This window comes from Neophocaena asiaeorientalis, unplaced genomic scaffold (assembly GCF_003031525.2).
Source record: "Neophocaena asiaeorientalis asiaeorientalis breed wild unplaced genomic scaffold, Neophocaena_asiaeorientalis_V1.1 scaffold30, whole genome shotgun sequence".
Classification (NCBI taxonomy): Eukaryota; Metazoa; Chordata; class Mammalia; order Artiodactyla; family Phocoenidae; genus Neophocaena; species Neophocaena asiaeorientalis.
This window is the reverse complement of record NW_020174923.1, coordinates 8,593,063-8,610,966: the sequence shown is the minus strand read 5'-3', so window position 1 is coordinate 8,610,966 and position 17,904 is coordinate 8,593,063. Positions and strand designations below refer to the sequence as shown.

General features: G+C 59.3%; 1 protein-coding gene across 1 annotated transcript in view; it reads right to left on the bottom strand.

The window, feature by feature from the left end:
* Positions 1–79: 79 nt before the first annotated feature.
* The window catches only part of SEPTIN9 (septin 9), a 164,747-nt gene continuing 146,922 nt past the window's right edge, over positions 80–17,904 (bottom strand). Inside the window, exons 4-11 of the mRNA XM_024760864.1 lie at positions 11,371–11,562; positions 8,764–8,892; positions 8,293–8,374; positions 7,882–8,019; positions 5,957–6,074; positions 4,856–4,951; positions 4,462–4,558; positions 80–1,130 (exon numbers count right to left, since the gene is read on the bottom strand). Of these exons, the coding sequence (XP_024616632.1) occupies positions 1,075–1,130; positions 4,462–4,558; positions 4,856–4,951; positions 5,957–6,074; positions 7,882–8,019; positions 8,293–8,374; positions 8,764–8,892; positions 11,371–11,562 (908 nt within the window). The 3' untranslated portion in view covers positions 80–1,074. The remainder of the gene's footprint in view (positions 1,131–4,461; positions 4,559–4,855; positions 4,952–5,956; positions 6,075–7,881; positions 8,020–8,292; positions 8,375–8,763; positions 8,893–11,370; positions 11,563–17,904) is intronic.

Sequence of the window (17,904 nt, the reverse complement as noted above, 5' to 3'; positions counted from 1 at the left end):
AGGAGGGCCACGGGCGAGGGCAGGAGGCTGGCCCTGCTCACTCGGCCTGCCCTCCCCACCCCCAATCCCCACTGCTTGGCTCCCCGGGGGTCCCCCAGTGATAGACCAAGATAGACCAAGCCTGGGCAGGGGTGTGTGGCGGCGGGGGGGGTCTCCAGGGCAACCCCAGCTGCTCTCTGGACCATGTGTTCTAACATGTCCCCCTTTCTCTGTGTCAACCCAGTGGCCAGTCCAGGGACAGGGGCGAGTGCAGAGGCCCCCGGGCAGTGCGCAGGGCTGGAGCGTCCCTGCTCCAGTTTAGAAGAGCCAGGCCGGCAGCCAGGTGTGCTGGCAGGTAAGGGGCAGCGGCTTGCGGCAGGCGGCCGGGGTTGGGGACGCTGGCACCCTGCTAGTCCTGTGTTCAACCTTCCCTTCTCTGCAGCTCAGCAGGAGAGATTTGGAAAGGGCGTGTCAAAAGGGCCCAAGGTGGGCGTCCTTCCTCAGCCAGGCTTTCCAGCATGGCAGGGCTGCTCCTGGAAGCCAGAGCCCCCCAACCTGGAGGCCGCGAGAGACGGTCCCGTTCCTCCTATTGACACTGTCCCTAGCATCCATCCTGCTGGCTGAGAAGCTGGGAGCCCCTGGTACCCTGGTGGGAGCCCCTACCTTCTCTGTTCACCTGCCCAGGCCCAGACCCACCCACCTGGCACCCTCGCGAATGGGCGGAGGACGGGCTACTCCTTGCCTGGGCTCAAGGAAACTGAACAGGGGCCTCCACCAGTTCAGAGGACGCGGGGATGGGAGCTGGGAACCCCCCAACACACGCCCAGCGTACGAGACCTCCGGGGGCCCTGAATCTAATGGGCTCAGGCTGCGGCGATGCAGACTCAACCCTTTCCAAGTAGAAGCAGAAAGGAATTTCACTTCTTGCTTCATTTCCAAGAAGGTGTTTTAGAAAATGGGCCTCCGAGGTCCTTCCCGGGAAGGCAGGCAGATGCGGGGGGCCATGCCGGCTGCTGCTCAAGACCTCCGCCCGGTCCCACCCCTCCCTCGGCCCCGATGGAGGCCCCTCCGGCGCTGTCAGCACCAGCCCGGCTCTCACCTGATGAGGAGGTCCCGCAGGTAAGCAAACTCACAATGCGTGGTGTTCTCGACTGCGGAGAGACAGAAGGGGCTTTAACGTCAGGCAAAGCCCCGTTCCCCCAATGCTGGGCAGGCAAGCGGAGGAGGGGTCCACCGCGCACAGGGGAGCCGTGGGCACCTTGGCTTCTGCCCTCCGGAGGGTTCTGCTCTAGCAGGGAGATGGCGCCGTAACCCGGCCAAGACGGCCGCGGGGGGGAGCGCTAGGCCAAGCAGGCGGTGGCGGTGGGGCGGCTGCTATGCCGGGGGGACGGGGGGGATGTCCCAGGGGAGACCGGAAGACGAGAGGGGGGCTGGGAACGGAATGAGGCAGGAATCAGGGCTGGGACTTCTCCCCCACGTGCTCAGGACACACACAAGGACAGCCGCGTACAGGCCAGGCACCGGGGGTGACTGTTTCCACGCAGCTCAAGAACCAGCAGAACTGAGCCGTACGCTGCCTGGGAAAGGTGCGCACAAGGACACACGAGAGCCTCCCACACCGACAAGCTGCAGAGCAGCAGATAGCTCTGGGGACGCGGGAAGAGGGCAGGGAGGGGTCCCCGGGCCCCCACGGGAACCCTGGAGCGTGCAGGTAGTGCCTTGGGGCTGAGGCTGGCGGTAGTTACCGCCACGGTCCAGAACTACGTGGGAACACTCCGCCTGCTGTGCGGCCAGCAGGCGCTAGCACACCTTTTAAAGGGTGGTGAGTGGCATCACTTGGACTGAGGGAGGTGGGCAGAGAAGGCAGAAGGAGAGGCTATTCTCTGCTATTCTGTGGAGGCGCCCAGCCCGGGGGACTTAATCCGACCTTCACACACCCTACGGGATAGCGACTAAGGTTCCTCTTCTGTGCTTGTAGGAAGATGGGGCTCAGAGAGCAAAAGAGATCTGCCCGGGTTCCACAGCCCGTGAGGCCTGGCTCCCTGGTCCAGGCTTCCCCATCCCAGAGCAGCAGGGCCTTTCTGAAGCTTAAAGGGTTGGTGAGCTGGCAGGCTACCACCAGGGAAGCCCCTGACGCAGCCTTTTAATCTAACTTGGAGAAACAGTGAGAGCTGGTGGGAAGAACAGAGCTCTGAACCTGGAGCGAGTGTGTTTCTGCCGCTTCCTGGCTTAGGGAAGTTATTCTGGCTTCTCTGACCCTCAGTTTCCTCATCTGTAAAATGGGGATAATAATGCCACCCACCTGTCAGGGACACGAGAGGATAAATGAGTTAACTGTGTGCTTTATGACACCTGCCTACCTCTTAAAACATCTCAGGAGGCTTCCAAGGATGAGCAAAGTACCTCAGGACGCTGCTGGACACCAAGTCAGAGGAAGAACAAAGAACTAGGACTGGTGGGGGTGGGGATGAGGAGAAACACTTAATAATTCTGGCTGAGGGCCAGCACAGAGTGGCCAGCTCTCTGGCCAGCTCCCAATTCACAAGGTCCCAGAGATCAAAAAAAAAAAAAAAGTCCACCAGGCCCTGGGGAAGTTCAACTATTCTAAGATAGGGCAGAAATTCCCTCTAGGGCCTCATGAAGGCTGCTGGGATGTGAGAACCACCACCCCACCACTGTCTTTACAGGCTCCATGGGGCTGTTTCTCATCACCACCCTCAATGTGAGCTGGTGGCACCACGACAACGCACAGGTCATTCAATGCGTGGTATCCGGGCCAGAGCAGGAGAGGGGGACACGGATAACCAGCCTCGCTCCTTTCCTGACAATTTCCTTTACCGCCTGCCTGCAGGGCCCTAGCTGGCCGCCAGGGGGCAGCAGAGGCCTGTCAGCTGCCGGGCTGCCCTTCCCTGCCCCTCCCAGGTCCCCATTGGCCCTTTCTTTTTTTCATTTTTTTGGGGGCTGCGTGCCGGATCTTGCTTCCCCGACCAGGGATCGAACCCGAGCACCCTACAGTGGAAGCGCAGAGAACTACTGGACCACCAGGGAAGTCCCCCCCGCCCCCCATTGGCCCTTTCTTATCCCGAACTTCTCCACCCTCCAAAACATACCTTCACAAAAAGGTTCCTAAACAGCAAGATTTCAGGGAGAGAGGAAACGGAAGAGGTGGGGCCAAGGCGGGACGAGCCCAGGGTGAAGCCTCATTGAGACGGCCCAGGTGGGTCAGGGAGGTAAAGGAACTTAACAATTAACCCAGGTAAAATGAGCCAGGCTGGGAGCGCTCCATTGTATCATTTTCCTTATATCAGTTACTTAAAAGTATCTGCTGGCCCAAAGCTCCAATGGTCCCTGAGACATTCTCTCATTTTATTAAACTCTTGGCATATGGTACCCACTTTACAGATGGTGAAAACAGGGGCCCTGGGGGATGAAGGGACATGCCCAAGGTCATGAGCTGGGCATGGGTTGGGGTGGCAGCAGCTGGAGCTGAAAGCAACTGCTGGATTTTCTGCTTCCTTCTCTACGCTGGGCCTTTCAGCCAAGTGAACAAGGAGCGAAGTGGCCTATCTTACTCTGTTCTAAAGAGGGAGAACGGAACGGGGTGGGGGTGGGGGTAAAGAAATGCCCAGGTCCACCCCACCCAGGGTCATGGCCACCGTAGTGGGTTGGACTGTGTCCCCCAAACAACGTCCAACTCCCAACCCTGGGAACTTGTGAATGGGACCCTATTTGGAAAAAGTCTTTGAAGGTATAATTAAAGTAAGGATCTCAAGAGGGGGTCATCCTGGATTTAGGGTGGGCCCTAAGGCCAGTGACAAGTGTTCTTATAAGAAGAGGGAAAGAAAAACACAGGCACACAGAGGAAGGCTGTGCGAAGACAGAGCAGAGATTGCAGTGATGCGTCTACAAGCCAAGGGATGCCAAGGACAGCGGGCAGCCACCAGGAGGGCGGCAGGGAACAGATTCTCCCTCAGGGCCTCCAAAACTCGGAGGATAAACTTCTGTTTTAAGCCACCCAGACTGTGCTGGCTTGTCAGAGCAGCCCCAGAACACTAAGACTGGGATCCCAGGAACTTCTGGGGGTGGCAAGTGGGGAGGGCATCTGGCTCTCAGCTGGACAGAGCTATAGCCCAGCCCTTTCCTAAGCCCAGAGAGGCAGGGTGATTTGTCCAGGGTCACACAGCACGCCTGTGAAACCCCAGCACCAGGACCTAGAGCTTGACAGTGCCCGTCATACCTCCTTCCTCCCTGGATATTTCCCCGCCCATGGGAGATGGGAGTGGAGGTGCAGCTCCGTCAGCTAACGGCTGTGGGCCCCAGACGAGCCACTTGCCCCCTCGTTTCCCCCCAGCCGAGCGGTAACCATGGGACCCCTCGCCATGGCTAGGTGGGCAATGCAATAGATGAACGCAGCTCCCAGTCAGCAGAAGCAGCTTTTATTCTGACCTGTCTGGAGGCCCCAGACATCAGCTCAGCGATTACCTTCAATGGTGCCCCATTTGGTTTTCCTTCCAAGGATCCTCTTCCCGTTCACTTGGTACTCATGGTCACTACCCACCACGGCAAACGGGATCATTTCCTGGGGAAAGGGCAGGCAGCGTTGGTCACGCGAGCGTGCAAAGGCCAGTCCACTCCCTGGGCCCCTGGGTGGAGCTGCCCGGAGTCCAGGCCCCCAGCACTAAGACCCTTGGCCTGAGAAGGTTGCATGTGAACACCGGCACCGACTCCTCCTAGCCCAGAAAATAACGTTCTCATGGCTCAAGGCCTTCCCACCCGTTTCCCAGCACACCCTGGATGGGGTGGGAAGACCCCCACCCATGTCCTCTAGCAGGACGTGAGAGGCCTCTGGGAACAGCATCCTGGTCGGTCCACTCACTCGGAATTTCTCGTTCACCAGCCGGTCCTCTGAGTCCTCGTCAAACTCCTTCTGGGGGTACACGTCGATGCCGTTGGACAGCAGGTCTGCGGTGATCTGGGGGTCCAGAGGGGAGAGATGCGGGCACCGTCCACGCAGCAAGCTGGACAAACCCAGCTTTGGGGGATCTGCTCATGCCACAACCTCCACGAAGTGAGTGGCCCCAGGCTCGGGATCAGGGGTGGGCTCTGGGGGGCTGGTGACACTGCTACTCTTCAGTTCTTGTGCCTCCCAAGTGGAGGAGGGGCAGCTGCAGACCTGCCTGCCAGGAGAGACCGCAGCCGCCCAAGGGACCCGGGTCTCTGTCCCGGGTATCTCCCTGTCCTTGTCCCCCAGCTCATCACACCCCGAAGAAAATCACTCAGGCTTGCCGAATCCTCCCCTCCCTGAGCTCTACGTGGAAAGCCTCTCACTGCAGCTCACCATCCTGCACAGGTGCACCTGCTTGTGTTAAACCGTCACCACCCTTTGCAGCGACAGCTACCCATATGGATGACGTTCAGTGATAACATCCCGGTGAACAACTGTCACTTCTGCCCTGAGCGCAAATGCCTATGTGCAGCTTTGGGAGCTCTCTCGTTCCTTTTTCCTCCAGACACATCCATTACCAGGACACCGTCCTCCCCGAGCATGCTGGGAAAATCCCTGGCACCTGGGCTGTGAGCGGAGGCCCGCGGGGTGGTTTGGGGTGTTGGGGGGGGGGCCGGTGAGGAGGGCGGAGCTTTGGGGATTAGACTGAGGGACCTCCTTGCTCACGCCCACTGAGGCGGAGGCTCTGCGGGGGCCCAGGCACCTGGGTTTTTCAAGTTCCCCAGGTGGTTCTGACATGCGGCCCTGTTAGGAAGAAGCGGCCCAGGGCTCACCCTCCTGCTCGGACAGCGGCCCAGAGCGGGACAGTGGCAGAGAAGAAAGTGGCCAGCTGTCCCCTGGCGGAGCCCATCCCTTCCGGACCATCTCTTCCATCTAATAAAAACCTGGCCTGTTCTGTCTGACTGGCCCTCACCCGCCTCGCTCCCACAGAGGGGCAGGGGGCCAAGGAGCTGGGCAGAGATGGCGCCCTACCCGCTGTTTGAAGTAGACCCTCTCCTCCAGGGTCAGCGTGTCGGCCTTGGCGATGACCGGGACGATGTTGACCACTTTGCTCAGGCGTTTCATGAACTCGATGTCCAGGGGCCTGAGGCTGGAGCAGAGAGACATGGCTGAGGGTGTGGCTGGAGGGACGTGGACAGAAAAAGGAAAAGGGCTCCTGGGACACACTGAGTCCGGGCAGCAGGGGGCGGAGGGGCAGGCCTGCTCCGAGCACCCTCGTGCGCGAGCTCCCAAAGCCCCCAGTGTGTCCACTCGGAGAAGTGCTGCCCCTGCCATCGGCTCAGGTGGCCATCGTGCCGTGGGTCCTCGATACGGGGGAGAGGAAGGAGGGATGGGAGCTCACTCGGCCCCAACTCCCGGGACGGGCTGGGAGGCTGCTCTCTGGGGCGGTCCCAGCCCCCCGCCCACAGGCTCCAGTGCGCCTGAGATCTGACGTGGAGAGAGGCTTACCCTCCAGCCCCTCCCTCACCCCCACCGACTCGAAACCTCTTCTCAGCAGGTGTGTGGGCAGGGCCGCAGGACCCCCGAACGGCGGGTAGCACATCCCCACCATGAGCAGAGCTGCGTCTGCTCTCCTCCCCCCGTCAAGGGTCAGGCAGTCGCAGACACGGGGTGGGGCTGAGGCGGGTTCCGGGAGGAGGTCCGAACGAGGAGGGCGAGGGGCCACCCCAGCCCCACGGGCCCGGGACCCGAAGGAGGGGACGGCGCAGCGCTCAGCTGGGCCCCTGCAGAAGCAGCAGTGCCCACCCTCAGCTCGCCGGCCGGCTCTGCTTCCCAGCGTCGCCCTCAGTGGAGCAAAGCCTGGACCAGCTGGACCAGCTGCCGTGGGGCCCGCAGCTGAGCCCGCTGTCCCCCAGAGGGAGAGGCTCGGCCACGGTCCCTGCTCTGGTGCCGGGCCTGCTCACCCCTGAGCTGACCCTCGCTGCGGACAGCTCGGGGACTCTGCCTGCTTTCCCACAAAGGCCCCGGCAGAGGCCGGCCACCTCCTGCCGGGCTCCTTCCTGGACGTGTCTGCGGGGCTGAGGCCCCCAACCCCTGGGCTCCCTGCTCCGAGTAGAACCGAGGGTAGAACAGCCAGAAAGAGCCGGAGCCTCAGGCCGTGGCGACCAGCAGGACGCCGGGCCCCAGCTCTCCCTCTCCGTCCACTCACGCTGCCTCCCCACCCCACTGCACCTGCTGCCCGCTGGGTGCTGGGTCCACCTCCTCCCCACGTCCTGACTCAGGACAAGCCCGAGGGTGTCCACCAGCGGGCAGAGAGGCACCAAGGTATCTGGTGCAGACAGAGCCGCAGGGAGCCAAGGACAAAGGGTCTATGAGGCCATCAGGAGCCCAGCTGCCCTACAGGGAAGACCACCCTGCTCACAGGAGGCAAGGAGACCCCCCACCCCGGCTCCGGGGCACCCAGCGCAGGCCAGCCTCGCTGACCCGTGTGTGCACCTCTAGCTGCAGACAGAACCCGCAGGAGAAAACAGCTCTCACCAAGGTGGCCTCGACCGACAGCCCTCATCCAGCCCTGCCGGGGGCCAAGCCCGTTCTCTGTGCTTTAAACCCTCCTGGTGGTTCCTGCCGGGGACTGTTATCACACCATCATCACCCCCCCTTAGGGACCGGCAGCCACCCTGGAAGAGCGGGTAAGTGCTAAGGACACACAGCCGGAGTCTCAACCCGCCTGCCAGGCCTACCCGAATGGCCGGCCTGAGAAGGCAGGTCCCAGGCCCCGAACCATCCTGGGCCCGCCTGGTCCTCCACCCTGCCAGGCAAGCTGGATGGTGGACAAGTGGGTGGGACGTGGTACGGGGGCAGAGGGAGACTGGGGCACACAGGCTGCTGACCACGGCCCACCCAGCCCTTCTGCACGCAGGGCAGCCCAGCCCCAGGCCTCGGTTGTGTGCACCTACGAGTGGCCGGTGGCGGGGATGAAGTACAGGCAGCAGTGGACGCGCGTGTCTGGGATGCGCTTCTTCCGGTTAATGTTGACCTCCTCCTGCAGGTACTTCTCGTACTGGTCATTGATGAACTTCATGATGGGCTGCCAGCTGCATGGAGAGGCCCCAGTCAGCCTGCACGCGGGACCCCCACCACCCAAGCTGGGGGGCAGGCCCCCATCCCCACCCGCAGGTCCGTAATTCCCCAAATCCCAGCCCAACGCCCGTACACGTGTGGAGGTGTCTGACATTCTGAGCAGAGCAGAGACCCGCACTAGCCTCCCATGCTGAACTTCGACCTCATGGGTCGGGGGGAGGGGTAAGATTCCCAGCAGCCCCGTTAGGGCTCTTCCACCCGGGGAAGCGGCCCCCGGAGCCCCTCACCAGTTCTCATTGTTGATGTGGTCCCCGAACCCCGGCGTGTCGATGACCGTCAGCTTCATGCGGACGCCCTTCTCCTCGATATCTGCACAGAATCCCAGCCCCACCGAGCTCAGGGGGAGACCCAGGGACCGTACAGACACCCCAGCCAGGCTCCCTGACCACCCTGCCCCAAAGAAGCCCACTTGGGGCACCCGCAGGGTGATGCCAGGGAGATGACAGCCTGCAGCAGTAAAGTCCAGCAGAGCTGATGACACTTATCCTGGGCATGCCCTTCCCATGATTTTTGGTGGAAAACTCAGCTATCTCCAGGGGGCTCTGACCAGGGCCTGCAGGGGTCCTTCAGAGCAGGACCTTCACCCTTCACCCTGAGTCTCAACGTGCCCAGAGGTGTTGCCGAGAGTCACCAGCTCAGGGGACCTGAGGTACCCGACTTGGCATCCCTCCGCCCAGCCCCCGCCCGGCACTCCTCACCGTGTGTGATGGACTTGATCTCAATGGTCTTAGGGATGCGTTCCTCTGAGGTGGGCTGCACTGACTTCCGGCTGATTTTGGATTTGAAGAGGGTGTTGATCAAGGTGGACTTTCCCAAGCCACTCTGCCCTGGGGAGAGAACGGGGCTGTTTGGCGTGGCGCTCCAGAGAGAGCAGGTCACGGGCCTGCGATGCACTGATGCCTGGGCATCGCCCCCCAGCACACCTTGGTTGGGGGTGGGTCAGGGGGAGGTCAGGAGGCAGGAGGGTGCCTGGGTGGTGGCCGAGCTCTCACAGTACGTTGTGGCAGAGCAGGACACGGACCCCTCGCCTTCTGACCACAGGGATGGTCAAACTGCCCCATGCGAGGTCCTGGGGTGCCCGGGAGGAGCTGAGATGCAGGACGGTGTTGGGGAGGCAAAGTGCGGGGCTGGCCCCTCCAGTGCAGATCCACTCTTAGCTGTTGGGAATACTGGGATCGACATGGGGTTTGAAGGAAAAGCCCTACAGAGCCCCCCACCCTGGGACCTCAGGATGGAGGGTCTGCATCCCCCAGGGCCGGGCTGCCCACACTGTGGGGCTCCAGTCCAAAGCCCTGGGGGCCGGGCTCCCCGCCTCCCAGGATCATCTCGGTTGAAGAGTCGGCACACAGCACACACAGCCTGCAGCCAAGTGACCGCCAGGCTCCATAAAAGGCCACTGCTGCAGTTCTTCCTGGCACAAGAGGCCTGACCGGGCCCCTGGATGCTGGGCAGCTCTGCCTCACTGCCAAGGGCAGGGACAGCGCTGACCAGTGCCCACATCAACAGACCTGGCAGCTGAGGGGCCGAGGGGCCAGTGAGCCCCTGGGGCATCAGCCGCCCCCCGGTGTGGCCCCAGAAGCGATTCTGGCCTGGCTGTGAGTCCAAACCTCACGTCACCCACAGTCCCCTCCTACAGCAAGAGGGACGAGGGCGGAGGGCACAACAGGGAGGGGACCTGGACTCAGTCGTGACTGGAAGGCGCCCCCCCTGCTCTAAATCACCCTGAACCTAGGGTCCGCCTCGCTGCTGCTGCCCCACGTCCCGCCCACGCAGCAGCCCTCGCTGTGCGCCAGGCACTGTCCTAAGAGCGGCAGTTTAACCCTCACAAGCAGGTGCTGTCATTAGCCCATCAGACAGATGAGAAAAACTGAGGCCAAGTCCAGACTGAGGATTAGAAGCAGCAGTCCAGCTCCAGGGCCCCAGCCAGGACCTTCCACATCGGGGGTTAATAGCGGCGATGAGCACTGACGCTTATAAGATGCCTACTACGCACCGGGCACCGGGCACACCTCAGCACTATGCACACACACGTGCACACACATGCACGCACCCGCATGCACACAGGCTCACACACTCCAGACGTGCAGCCCCATCACTTTGCCTCTGCGCTGAGCTGGCCTTAGGCCACGGTAACCAAAGTTATTTTTAAAAATTAAATCACACTGATTTTCCAACTCTGATAACCTTTCAAGGAAAAGTGTGAATCCCCCAGAGGGTGGCGTCGGGAATCCCTGGCCTGAGCTGTTTACCAGCCCGAGGACTGGCCCTCCTCCTCAACCATCTCCCCTTCTGCCCAATGGTTTTGTGTCCCCACCAAGCTCAGGCCAGGGGCTCCATCAAATATTCCAGCCATGGCCCCTGACACCTGGGAGATGCCAACCAGGATATTATAAAGTTTATCCTGTAATTATTATTTTTATTACCACCATCCTCATAATTGCTTCTGAAATCTTCTTGAGTGCCCGTGACCATGCCAGGGACCGAACACGTTCTCCCATGTACCCCTCCTGGCCCTTGGGGGCCAGGACTATCCCATTTTATGGATGAGGAAACTGAGGCTGAGACAAACCCCAGGGAAGTCTGGGCAAGCATCAGGCAGCAGCAGGGGCAAGGCTGGGATTCTCCCCCTGTCTGCAGACCCCCCACAGGTGCCCTTCCACCCTGGCTGCATCTTCTGCGGGGGCACTGCTGTGGGAAGGAGGGCGGAGGTGTGGAGCCTGGATTGTGAGCTGAATGACCTCATCGTGCCCGCCTGTAAAATGGGCGCTCCCTTCACAGGGTTACTGTGAGGACTGAACAGGACCTGAGAGTCTTTGGGAACAAGGGCTGCCCACTGTTCCCCCAGCCTAGCCCCCCAACCCTGTCTGGGCCGGGCTGATCGATGACCACCCCCTCCCCGTGACCATCCATCCAGCTCTGCAGAGGCCGCAGGGGAGCCTCCAGCCAGGCCTGCCGGGTGCGGGGGTCAGCCCACCCAGGGCTTGAGCCACAGCGATGGGGATGCCTGAGCAGAAGGTAAAAGCAGAAGGTGGAGGCCACTGGTCAGAGAGCTGTCGTCACCTGAGCCCCTGCCCGGCCCGGGGCCGAGCTGTCTCCGGGGTTCTTAATGTAATGGGCAGAGGCCCTGCTGAGGAGCTGATGGAGGCTGAGACCCTCCTGGCGGGCACGCGTACACACACACAAGGCCACTCGCAATCTGTCCTGCAGGCCAGGTCTGTCGCCCCCGTTTTACAAGAGAAGATGCCCCGGAGCCTGTGTGGCTGGCCCGGGGGCAGGCTGAGCAGTGGTGGGGACCGGGGACTCACCGACCACCATGATGTTGAACTCGAAGCCCTGCTTCATGGCCTTCCTGCGCATCTGCTCCAGGATGGAGTCGATCCCCACGTAGCCGAAGTCCACGGGGGCCTTCTCATTCCTCTGCGCGGGCGGCTGCTTGAGCCCGGCGTCTCTGGGGGTGTCGGCCATGTCGCCAACGCTGCCGGGAGCTGCCTCGGTGGCTGCGGGACGACGAGCGGGCGCGTTAGGGGGTCATGGGGGGCACGTGCAGGCGTCTGCTAAACCCCACATCCTCAGGCGGGGAAACTGAGGCTCAGCTGCCCGGGAGACCCCTGAGAAATGCCCGGAGCTGGAGCCGGAGGCCCAGGTCGTCCTGCAGCCGCTCAGCTTGGCCCACAGAGCCTCGCTCCAGATCTGAAGCCGCCAGCCCTGCCTAGGCTGGGGCCCTCCCCTCCAGGGCAGGGCTGACCCCTGAACCCTCCTCTATCTCACCTGAGCTGCACCCAGGAGAACTAGCCCGAGCACGGCGGGGAGCGCTCTTTGCCCCCCACCCTCCTGCCCTGCCCGGGGCACCCAGGTGGGCCCCCCCATCTCCTTCACCTTTGGCCCCAACACCTGCTGCAGCCTGACGGCCGAAGGGGCCCTGCGGGTCAAACAGCCAGTGTTTGGGTGAACCCATGAGCCAGGACAAAGGAGAGGACAGCCCTCTGAAGGAAGGATGGAGGAGGCCCGGCACTGGCTCAGTCCCAGGTACCAGCCAATAGCCCTGGGGCGGCAGGAGTGCTGGGACGAGGGGCGTTCTTTCGAGGCAGGAGGGCTTGGATGCAGTGCTAGCTCCTCCAGGCCCAGCGTTCCTGCGAGATGGCAGGAAGGAGAGGGCCCCGGGCAGCACCTGCGGGCACTGCCCCCCGCCTCCCCCTTCCTTGGACTGGATCCAGGTGGCCGTCTTCTCTCTGGCCGCCCAGCACCTGTGGGCCTCACACCCACAGGCCAGGAGGAGGTTTTGCTTTCATGTCTGCAGGCGGGCTGAGCTGCTCGAAATACCTCAAGCTTCTGCGGTCTATAGGTTAGAGCCTTCCTCCTTTCCTCCCGTGCTGCCCTCAAGAATCCACATGCCCAGGCTGGAGGTCTGGGGGTGGGGGGATGCCCCCCAGAAGCCCCCCAGTGGGGACCTGAGGTGCACCCGGCCAGCAGGGCTGGTCAGGGCGCTCAGGACGGTGCAGGGTCCCCACCAGGGTCCGGCTGGAGCACTTTGGCCGCGTCCCACTGAGCCCCCGATGTGGCACATGTCCAGGCCACACCCTCCCCGGCTGGCCCCCCAGCTCCCCCTCCCTGCCCCCTTGGGTCCAAGCTCTTCCCACTAAGAAGCATTTTCGGCTTCATCCTACCTCCCAGGAAGGATCACCGTCTCTCCTCCTGGGGCACCCTGAGCTCATGGGAAGCGACCACACAGCAAGTCCAGATGCCTCCCCTGCCCCGCGAGCCCCTCCCGCCAGCCCTTGGGGAGAGGCTGTCGGTTCCCTGGGCGTCGGCTCCGGGTGCCCCATGCTCCAGGGGGCGTGCCCCACCGCCAGGGTGGGCAAGCAGCCTTCCCAAACGTGCCCTCCTGCCCACCCCCTCCGACCCTGCCCCAGGAAGCAGCAGGACACAGGTCGCCAGGTCAGGAAGGTCACTGCTGGGCTTTCAGATAAACTGCCTTTCCACTTCCCGGGGAAAAAAGCCGGACTCTACCCCGTCCCCAGGCTCGCACCTCTGCAGCCACATCTGTCTTCAGGAGCCGAGATGGGGGCCAGCACCCTCTCCTCCCACGCCCAGGCCCAGGCCAGTAAGACAGGAAGGATGATGGGTGCCACGTGCATACAAATCCGAGACATTGGGGTGTTGCTGGTTCACCCTCAGGTCAGCCAGTAACTTCCCCATCTCCTCTGCCCTTGACCGAGCACAGCCGTTCCTGCTTCCCACAATGGGGGTGCTGAGCGAGGAACAGAACGCAGATAAAAGCGCCAGGGGTTGCCAGGGGGCGCATGCATCTCTCCTAACAACAGGCTGGCGCTTGAGGCTTTGCTTCCAGGTCCACCCCCACCACCGCCCTAGGCCAGGGAAAGGCGAAGGGCCGGGGGGTTCGACTGCCATTCGCGGGCCTCCTCCCTGCATGGCCTGGAAGGTCTGTGCCTCTGTTCCCTCTTCAGAAACACTCTGCCCCGGGCTCCGGCATCTTTAAATAAACAAAGACCAGAGCTGCATCTGGTCTGAACGTGTGGCTTTGGGGCTGTTTCCTGGAGACAGACGTGGGGCCTTGTCTTTCAGGACCGCAGTTCAGCCCTGCCCCACGTGACCGAAAATTGCTTCCATCTGTCTGCGGGTCTGGGAGCCATTCTGCCCGGGACTGGGCCAGCCCCCCACCCCACCCCTACATCTCCCTCCATCCCTCACCCCCTCCCGAGTAGCACGGGGGGTGGGGTGGGGGGCGTCCCCTGAACCCCCTCACCTCCCTCCACGGGCCCTGGGAGCAGCAGAGCGAGAGAGACTCCAGCCGGCCCCTCCACAGGCACCAACAACCACTGCAGAAACTCAAACCAAAGCAAACATCCTGCCCACCAGGGCCCTGCTTGAGAAATAATCATAAAAACATGACAAGCACCATCCCTCCCGCTGAGGGAAAGGCCTGGCCTTTTGCACAGGTGAGGGTACATTCCTGCAAGGTCTCTCCTCCTCTAGGAGGCCCCCTGGTGGGCAATCCCAATTGTGCCCACCCAGATGGCCCGCAGACACGGGACCCTCCCTCTATGCCCACCCAGCCAGGAGGATTTGGGGTCTGCCTTCAGAACCGCGCGGGCGAGAGTAGAGGCCCTGGCAGGCCAGCTCGCCCAGAGACGCTGTCTGCGTGCGACCACTTGCAGGCCCCTGGGGCTCCAGCCGGCTGGATGGGACGGCGGAGACCGGCGACTCCAGTACCATCCAGTGTGGCAGCCACGTGTGACTTCTCAAAAATTGTGATAAAATGTACATAACACAAAATGTACCATCTTAACCAATTTTAAGTGTGCAGATCAGGAGTGTTGCAAAACTGAAACTGTCCTCATTAAGCACGAACCCCCCAGTCCCCACTCTACTTTCTGTCTCTATGAATTTAACTACTCTGGGTAACCCATGTTAAGTGGAGTCATACAGTATCTGTCTTTTTGTGGCTGGCTTGTTTCACTGAGCTTAATGCCCTCAAGGTTCATCGATGTGGTAGCACGTGTCAGGATTTCCTTCCTTTTGAAGGCTGAGTAATATTCCACCGTGTGGATGGACCACAGTTTGCCTTCCCATTCATTCCTTGATGGATACTTGGGTTGCTTCTATGTTTCAGCTCCTGTGACTAGTGGTGCTGGGAACATGGGTGTACAAATATCTCCTCGAGACCCTGCTTTCAAACCTTGCGGGTGTAAACCCAGAAGTGGGATTGCTGGGTCAAATGGTAATCGTGTGTTTAATTTTTTACAGAATCACCGTTTTCACATGTGACTGGCGTGCTTGAAATGCACCTGGTCCAACGGAGGATCACAATTTTTTATTTAATTTAATTTTAATTAATTTCAAATAAAGAATGACACATGGCAACTATTCTGGACAGCACAGAATTCTTGTCCAACCTACTCATTTTACAAATGAGGAGACTGAGGTCCCCAGAGTGATTTTTTTCTGAAATGCATTGGAAGCGGTCTGGCCAACCTGAGACCTTCACTGAATTTAAGCAGCCCTGTAACTTCACATTCACTCCTGCGATATTTGATTAACATCCATGTCCCCCCACAGACCGTGAGCTCCAGTGACTATGGCAGTGATATGTATGGATCCCCACTGAGCCTCCAGAGACCTACAAGGAGGGGACACTCAACCAATACTCCTGAATGAATGGGGTCTTAGGAGTCTCCCCTCAGCGTGGGGTGGGGAGCACAGGGAGGAGGGCTGTGCTGCCCCAGGCTGCCTGCAGACCCTCCACGAAGGCCAGACGCCACCTCCTGACCCGCCCCCCAGACCTGTGTCCAAGCCACCTCCTCCAGTGAGCTGCCTGCAGCTGAGGCCTCACCCTCTTCCCCATGGCCTTGTTATCTGTCGTTGTTTCACACCCAAACTTCATCAAATGCTATTAATAGGAAAGGGAAGTTCTTACCAGAAAAATAAGAGGTTTCACATTTATGTCCAAGGTGACTCTCACTTCAGGCAAGTAGAGCAAGAGGGAGCCCTGGTCTTTAAATGTGGAAAACTCACGCTCAGAGAAGTTAAGTAACTTATCCAAGGTCATACAGTACGAGCTGCTGCTACTTTTCACTGCTCCTACTTGGGAACCCCTTGGGAAAGGGGATGGTGGGGTGGGGGGGCGGTGTGTGGACCACCATATCCCCTCCTTCCCAGAGCCACACTCTGAGGAGGAAATGTAGGTTTGTGGTGGGGGAGGTGACCCCTGGGGCAGCCTCACCCCTGCTCCACCGGGTCGGCCACTCTGGGTCAGTCGCTCTCTCCCCAGGCTCCCACGCCCAGGGCAACATCCCTGCCCACCACAGCACCACCCTCCTCTGGGGAAGAAAAGCCCACGTGACCACCTGGGGTCGGGGTGTGTGTGGTGACCTTAACACGCCAGTTTACGCCTTCCCTCCACTTCCTAATCACTTTCTTTACTGTAGTAACAGACACAACGTACAACCTTGACCGTTCTGACCATGTTAAGTATTTGAGTCCGCGTCATTAAATACATTCGGGATGGCATGTAACCACCACCACTACCCACCTCCAAACGCCTTCATCATCCTGGACAGAAGCTCTGAGCCCATCAAACACTAACTCCCCCCTCCCCCTATAGCCTCTGTTCTACGTTCTGTCTCTGTGAATCAGGCTCCACTAGGAACCTCATAAAAGTGGAGTCATGCTGTATTTGTCCTTTCGTGCCGGGCTTCTTTCACTGAGCATAATGTCCTCGAGGTTCCTCCCTGTTGCAGCCTGTGTCACAATTTCGTTCCTTTTTACGTCGGAATAGTACTTCACTGTTTATCCATTCATCTGTCCATGGACGCTTAAGTGGTTTTCACCTTTTGACTATGATGCATGATACGGCTATGAACATGGGTGGACATGTGTCTGAGTCCCTGCTTTCAGTTTTTCTGGTATCCAGCTTAATTATTAACAGAACCCAGGTGGCGCTCAAAAAGGCTGCAGTTTGGACAATAGGCGACACGGTCATCCCGCAGTCAAAGTGAGGTGCAGCGCCCCCCTCAAGGCTTCGAGGCCAGGAACCAGGGGCCTCAGGTTCTCGTCCTGGCTCCACGTGGTCCTTTGCAGGTCCCTCCGCCCTGCACTCCCCCCCAGCTCCTACCCCACCATCTCCTCAAACCTGAGGCCATGGCTCGCTCAGCAGTACCCCCAATCCTAGCCCAGGGAGTGGCAAAAAGTAGCTTTTCGAGAAATACCTAAAAGGTCCACCCACAGATGAAAGGATAAACACAATGTGGTAAATCCACACAGTGGAATATGAGTCTTAGAGAAATGCACACCCAAACTGAAATGAGGTATCACCTCACACCGGTCAGAACGGCCATCACCAAAAAATCTACAAATAAATGCTGGAGAGGGTGTGGAGAAAAGGGAACCCTCCTACGCTGTTGGAGGGTTTATCAATGTAAATTGATAGAGCCACTATGGAGAACAGTATGGAGGTTCCTTAAAAAACTAAAAACGGAACTACCATATGACCCAGCAATCCCACTACTGGGCATATACCCTGAGAAAACCGTAATTCAAAAAGAGTCATGTACCACAATGTTCATTGCAGCTCTATTTACAATAGCCAGGACATGGAAGCAACCTAAGTGTCCATCGACAGAGGAATGGATAAAGAAGATGTGGCACATATATACAATGGAATATTACTCAGTCATAAAAAGAAATGAAATTGAGTTATTTGTAGTGAGGTGGATGGACCTAGAATCTGTCATACAGAGTGAAGTAAGTCAGAAAGAGAAAGACAAATACCGTATGCTAACACATATATATGGAATCTAAGAAAAAAAAAAAAAGGTTCTGAAGAACCCAGGGGCAGGACAGGAATAAAGACGCAAATGGACTTAAGGACACGGGGAGGGGGAAGGGTAAACTGTGACAAAGTGAGAGAGTGGCATTGACATATATACACTACCAAATGTAAAATAGATAGCTAGTGGGAAGCAGCCGCATAGCCCAGGGAGATCAGCTCCGTGCTTTGTGACCACCTAGAGGGGTGGGAAAAGGAGGGTGGGAGGGAGACGCAAGAGGGAGGGGATATGGGGACATACGTATATGTATAGCTGATTCACTTTGTTATACAGCAGAAACTAACACACCATTGTAAAGCAATTATACTCCAATAAAGATGTTAAAAAAAAAAGCACTGATGTCTTAGATGAATGAATAAAGGATACGTGGCATATGTATACAATGGAATACTACTCAGCCATAAGAAAAGAATGAAATAATGCCATTTGCAGGAACGTGGACGGACCTAGAGATTATCACACTAAGTGAAGTAAGTCAGACTAAGACAAATA